Source organism: Hippoglossus stenolepis, chromosome 20 (assembly GCF_022539355.2).
Source record: "Hippoglossus stenolepis isolate QCI-W04-F060 chromosome 20, HSTE1.2, whole genome shotgun sequence".
Taxonomy (NCBI): Eukaryota; Metazoa; Chordata; class Actinopteri; order Pleuronectiformes; family Pleuronectidae; genus Hippoglossus; species Hippoglossus stenolepis.
The window spans coordinates 11,628,775-11,635,234 of NC_061502.1; the positions used below are offsets into that span (position 1 = coordinate 11,628,775).

Here is a 6,460-nt window from a genome sequence, read left to right on the forward strand (position 1 = left end):
TGTGGCGTTTCGGGTCCTTTCAGGTGTCCGTCTGTTTGATGTGGTGTGTGTGAATGTTAGAGGAGAGAGTTGATGGGTCGACCTCGAGATGTTGGATGAAGTGAGTTCAGAAGGTTGAACACTTCAGAACAAAGAATAACGGCGCAGGCTGCAGGTGGAATGTACCATAAGCTTTCCGTATGAATACAGTCTTTATCGAGACGCAACTTCATGTTATAACAAGCTTTAATTCTGAATCAGACCAAATGTGAGTTTAAATCACCCCTTCCTCCCACTATCCAGAAATGAAGCAAAAATATCACGGATACGAATGCCGCCATCTTGCACGTTTGGAGTCTGTGCAGTGTAGTGATCGGGGAATGGGGCTCAACCAATCACAAGCCAGTCTCAGCCGTCAATCATAACGTTTCACCCTGTTTGAATAGCATCAAATTAACTTATTGGATCAATTATTATTCATTATTGTCTACTTTTTGTCTGGTCAGTGTCCTATCCACTAACATGGAGGAGCTGGGATGTATGGCCGATACTGCAACCAGCCATTTTCTCCATCTTTATATGAAGTTTATGGTTTAAATAAATGAGTCCACCATATTTTAACACAACTCTTCTTTATTATACTGTTTTCTTTTACACTGTTATTCCCCCAATCATTTTCAGCTACCATGGCTTTGTACTATTTCTATCTGAGGCTGCTTTATTGTTTGTAATTCGGTTTTGTGACTTTACGAGAGATATTTTAATTACAAAAATACTATATATACTGTAAATAACAATACATCATCCAGGCAACTGAGCAAAATCCTCATTGATACAGTGGAAAGCTCATTAATGGACCTTGGAACTTGTATTTTTGTCAAAGTAAAACCAACTTTTCACTCACTTATTTTACATAAAACAGTTACTTTAATGCCAATGTGCTCTCACTTCTCTTTTTAAAACATATTTTTTCTACAATTACATAACTATTATGTAATTTCTCATATGCTGACCTCAATATATTCATTCCCATTCAATTAAATTAACTTTCAAGTGTTTAACTGTTAATTATGAATCTGAAATGCTTTAATTTTTTCTTGAAAATTCACATGACTAATTGATGAACTTTATATAGACCGCCCTGATGAAGGCACAGTAACTGGAAAGTGTTTGAGGAATAAAAATGAGCTCTAATGGCGAAGGGTGTGTTTGAGTTTATGATGAAAAAACTGATTATATTATATCTATTTATTTAGTTTGACTAATTAGTCCATTTTAAAATCCAGACTTTATTCCTTATCGTAAAGAAGAGTTCATTTTATGTTGTTTCTTCATTGCCGCTCGACTAAAGTAAGAGCTGGTGTGAGCGAGGAGTGGATTTGTCCTCACTAAGTGCCGCCTCATGTGCTTATGCAGTGGGTCACAGCAGAAGTGTTGACGGTTGATGGGTGAAGCAGCCCTGGCTCATGTTTCAAAGACCTCCACACTTGACTGATTTATATTCCCCCTCTTAAGCCACCGCATACAGTGGTCGGCCTCTGTTTCAAGTGGGGCTTCTCTGGGGATTGGGCAGCCCTGTACACACAGCCCATAAAAACACATAGAGGACTTGAAATGGCCAATTAAAGTGCAGTGGCTTTAATGGGTTGATCTCATGCTCATGTCATGTGGTTGTACAGCAATACCTGGAAAGCAAAAAATAACATGCTGTGTTTTAATCCTGCAGGTTTTTCCACTCTCTCGCTGGCAGACCAGATGAGTCTCCTGCAGAGCGCCTGGATGGAGATCCTGGTGCTGAGCATCGTGTTCCGCTCGCTGCCCTGCGAGGACGAGATCGTTTACGCGGAGGACTACGTGGTGGACGAGGAGCAGGCGAGGATTTCCGGCCTGCTGGACCTGCACGTCGCCATCCTGCCGCTGGTGCGACGCTACAAGAAGCTGCGCATGGAGAAGGAGGAGTTTGTCACGCTCAAAGCCATCGCCCTCGCCAACTCAGGTGAAATGAACCTCCTTGATCCCCAGGGGTGGAGGAAGTACTCAAACATTTCACTTAAGTTAAAAGAACAAAAAATGTACTCAAGAAAAACAAAAATTACAACCTTAGCTTTCTACCTGAGCTGGTTGAAAATGATGCAGGAAATTATTTATCTTGCTATAACTTTTGGCCATATTGTCCAGCCTAAAACAAACATATAACTGACACCAGTTTGACCAGGAGGTGCGTCTCTCTGTTAAATCTCAAAGATAGTTGGCATTTAATTAAAGCAAACAAAGAAAAAGAACGTCAGGTGATCGTCTATATCTGCTGAGTTGATCACTTCCACGGTGAAGGATGTCTGATAAGAGGGGGACAAAAAGGTCACCAGCATGGTTGTTTAATTTGCCCCCATGTGTGGGAGGGTGTGTGCATCTATATTTTAATTTGTGTGTGTGTGCGTGTAAGAGAGACTGTCACATTGCGCTCTCATTCTCTCCATCTCCATAACAGTAGCTGCCAGCGCGCCACAGCCGAGGGAGATATATTTAGCATTTCATTAGGAAAACAGGGGCTGTCAATAAAATGTGTTAAGTGGAGTGGAATGAGCGTTGGGGAGCGACGGGCCTCGTTTGTTCCAATGTGAAGATGCTGTGCCCGTATCGACAGTTTGCTTTTCATGAGGCCGGGCCTGTCCCCCCGCTAATCAATGCCTGTTAGGAGTCTTTTCTCCTGCCTGACTGAAAAAATGAAAAATGCTGAGGCCAGAGCTTTAGTCTTCTGATGACAAACTCTCCACGGGAGAGTGGAGAGGGGGGAGGATAAATGAGGAGGTGAGGGCTGCAGGGGGGTGATGGAAAGACAGGGGATGTAAAGGTAAGGGAGAAGTGTGAGAGAGGAAGGCAGGGGTTGGGAGGGAGGCTCAGGGAGGGCGAGAGGGCAGCTTCGGCTCGTTTGAACCCAGTGTCGGGGAGCTCCGGCTCCACGGGGTCCTGTGGGTGTGACAGCTGTGGAAATTCATGGCCATTGATTTTGTAATTAGCGGAGTATCGACGGGATTGACGCCAGGCTGCTGACGGATTACATGGAAATTGTTTCTTCAAAGTTAGTTTTGCATTCCGCCCCTAACCTCCTTCAACACACACACACACACACACACACACACACACACACACACACACACACACACACACAGACCCTAAAACAGTCACACACTCTCCCTGTGCATTTCCACACACTGACACACATTTGGAAACATATTCTTTCTTCCCCTCCCCTCCCCTCTCTCTCTCTCTCTCTCTCTCTCTCTCGGTTTCTCACACGCACACATGCTCGCACGGCCAAACGAGGATCAGATCGGCATTAACATGAAGGTTTCAAATGAAGAGTAGCTGGAACACATGTGCGGTCCACATAGCCTAGTTAATTTCCCAAGATAGAAATGCAATTTACACAGAAGGCGACTGGTAAAAGAGACTTAATCAGTCAGTTAGGAACATAATTAGCCTTGTACTTTCCTTTTTTCTGCCTCATTTACATGTTCATACACGGTCTTGCTTCACTCCGCAACTTTGGCGGCGGCGCCGATCTAATCCACTCAGCCGCTTCAATCAGCGGCCACGTTTGGTTTGGCCTCAGTAATAACAGTGTGTTTAGGGTGAAACAAGTGGAATTTACTGTGATAGATAAAGCCGAGATGAATTGTTTTGATTCAATTATAATACTGGATTGAATTCACATTCTGTTTTATCATGGAGTTGATGAATTGTGGATATGATGCATACACAGATTAGACCTGACACTGTGAGTCTGGGCAGTGAAATTGGCTGAAAGCAAACCGCTGCTTGTCCATTAAAACGCTCTCCGTCAGTGTGTCCTTTGGAGGACGAGTGCGCTTTTTTTCTAACTTGTAGACTTATACATAGATAGCAGTTTTTAATAAGTCTCAACTGGTTTTATTTTAGAGCCTATACATAAGGGGGCCAACTGCTCTTTCTTATGGAAATGAAGGCCATCTGCTGCCATCATTCAGCTGAACGATATCCTAGTAATGCAGCCATCTGAATTCATTAGCAAGGGGGATGTATGTGGTCCATGATACCAAAAGAAATGAATCTTTTTCCTGTCCAACTGTATATTTATACAGACCTACAGTACATCTCCCTCTCCTGCCGCTCCCCAGAGTCCTGGCCACGCTTAGGCATTTATTTAAGGAGTGTCATTAACCACTAACAAGAGAAAACCTCTCTCCAAAATTGCATGTTTACAAAGACTGGATGCGGAATCGAAAGCCGGCTGATGCTGCTGCAAAAACACCAAAGTTGTCGTAGCTGCGTATGTGCTGCGCAATGCAGATCAGTAGAAAAGGCTTTTCATCGAATGCATTTGTTTTGTCCTCCAAGGAGGTTTTTGTTTTTATCTGCATTTGTTTGTTTGTTAGTTTGAACGATACCGCAAAAACTACTGTGCTGATTACAACAAAACTTGGTGGAAGGGTGTGTTATGGGTCAGGGAAGAAGTAAATCAATTTTGGTGCGGATCCAGGATTTTATTTGTTGCTTTTTTAACATTGAGAGACATCTTTGTTGAATTCTCAGATAATTGTGTGAATATTGATTTGGCAGTGTACGTTTTTTTCAGCCGCTGTATAGTAACAACTACGGCTAGAAACCTGTAACTACCACAAATGTGGAGTTGAGAAATCTAATGTGGCCTTAGTTATAAGACTTGTTTTCATTTAAGGGGACTGTTGGGCCTTGTCGGACGCATGTGCTCAACTCCAGTTTTATATATAACTTTAAAATATGAATGATTCAAATATTTATGTTTGTCTTTCTTCCCTCCATCATTCCATCATATTTTCATTCTTCCCTCCCCCACCACCATTCCTGCCCCAGACTCCATGCACATAGAGAATATCGAGGCCGTCCAAAGGCTCCAGGATTCTCTCCACGAGGCCCTGCAGGACTTTGAGGGCTCCCAGCACCCGGAGGACCCTCGGCGGGCAGGCAAGCTGCTCATGACCCTGCCGCTGCTCCGTCAGACCGCCACCAAGGCGGTTCAGCACTTCTACAGCATCAAAATGCAGGGCAAGGTCCCAATGCACAAACTATTCCTCGAGATGTTGGAGGCCAAGGCTTGACACCCGGGGCCAGATGCTTGACAGGCAGCTGCATTGCCCAATGCGAGGCGAGAGACAGCCCGTGAAAACAAAGGCAGCGTGCCAAGTGACAGTGAAGGGATGAAGCTTTGGACTACTGAGTCATTTTAACACTTTTAAATCGTAATAAACATAAAGAGAAAACGGAACTGGAGAGGCTCGAATATCAACCTGATTGATGTGGGATCACGATGATGTATATAAAGATGTTGTGTACAGAAATCAGGCAACTAAAGGTCTTGTTATAACCAGAGACCCACTGCTGTATATCACCTGAAGCTTCTGTGAATTTGTTTCTTATCTTATTTTCATCTCAAAATGAAAAGTGTGTTAATTTAAATGTCCTGAAGAACTGCGCGGCCACGTGACGGCCACATTACGTGTTGTTTTTTTAGTTTCTTCCTTTGGTATTTTCTAATCTCAGTTGTTGAAGCAATAGTCTCTAACTGGTCTGCATATAATATGTGTACTGTATATTGTGTGAAATTGCACTGGGCGGGGGGGGGGAGCGGGGAGAAATGTTAGACATATTCTTATATTCGTCATCAAAGAAAGCGCCGCCCACTGCGGGCGTGTAACTCGACTTCCTCGTGATATATTTACCTCATAGTAGCTTCATCGACTCGGTGGTGATGGTCAACTCGGTGCTTACAGAAGGACGGAGGTTGGCTGGTGGTCATAGTTCACAAAGTGTTTGCACTAAGCATCCATGAACAACGTGGCAATAATGGGTGTTATTGCGTCCGGCAGCAAATTGAGCCTCGGGTCGTCGGTTTCTGCTTCTAGAGACTCACTCATCACTTCTCATTGGCAACTAAAACATACTGTGAAACACACACATGCTAAGCTAAAAGGGTTTTTCATGTGAATTCTCCTAAAACCTTTATTTTTGGATAAATACAGATAAAGGACACAACAACAGCAATGCAATTTAATGCAATCTAATATGGCCGTTAATCCAACCTGATAGCCCTGCAATAAAAAAAACACCTTTGTGATGATTGTAACGTTCAGTCGTGTCTCAAAGGTTCGTATTCAACTCTGTGGTCATTTTGAGTCTATATGTTGTGATGGTGCCGTATTACATTGCATTATATTGTATACGTTTTGCTTTTTCTTGTGTCCAACCCCCCTTTGTTTAGGTTACACTCAAACAAGTGTCACAATATTGAACGCATCGGTTTTCACAACTGAAAAAGAAATTGATGAATCAGCAGATTCATCAATTGTGAAAATAGTCATTTGTTGCCGTCACAATTAGGCATAATCTCTCAACTTTTATTATAATTTGACAAATTTGACGTTTTATTTCCTATATCATCAGAGATAAAAAAAAAAGAATTGCC

At 42.9% G+C, this 6,460-nt stretch overlaps 1 protein-coding gene across 4 annotated transcripts in view; it reads left to right on the forward strand.

The window, feature by feature from the left end:
* Window positions 1-5,608, forward strand: part of esrrgb (estrogen-related receptor gamma b) — a 37,407-nt gene extending 31,799 nt beyond the window's left edge. For all 4 annotated transcript variants that reach the window (XM_047338096.1, XM_035143873.1, XM_035143874.2 and 1 more), the window contains 2 exons: window positions 1,706-1,975; window positions 4,852-5,608. In XM_047338096.1, the coding sequence (XP_047194052.1) occupies window positions 1,706-1,975; window positions 4,852-5,096 (515 nt within the window). In that variant the 3' untranslated portion in view covers window positions 5,097-5,608. The remainder of the gene's footprint in view (window positions 1-1,705; window positions 1,976-4,851) is intronic.
* The last annotated feature ends 852 nt before the right edge of the window (window positions 5,609-6,460 follow it).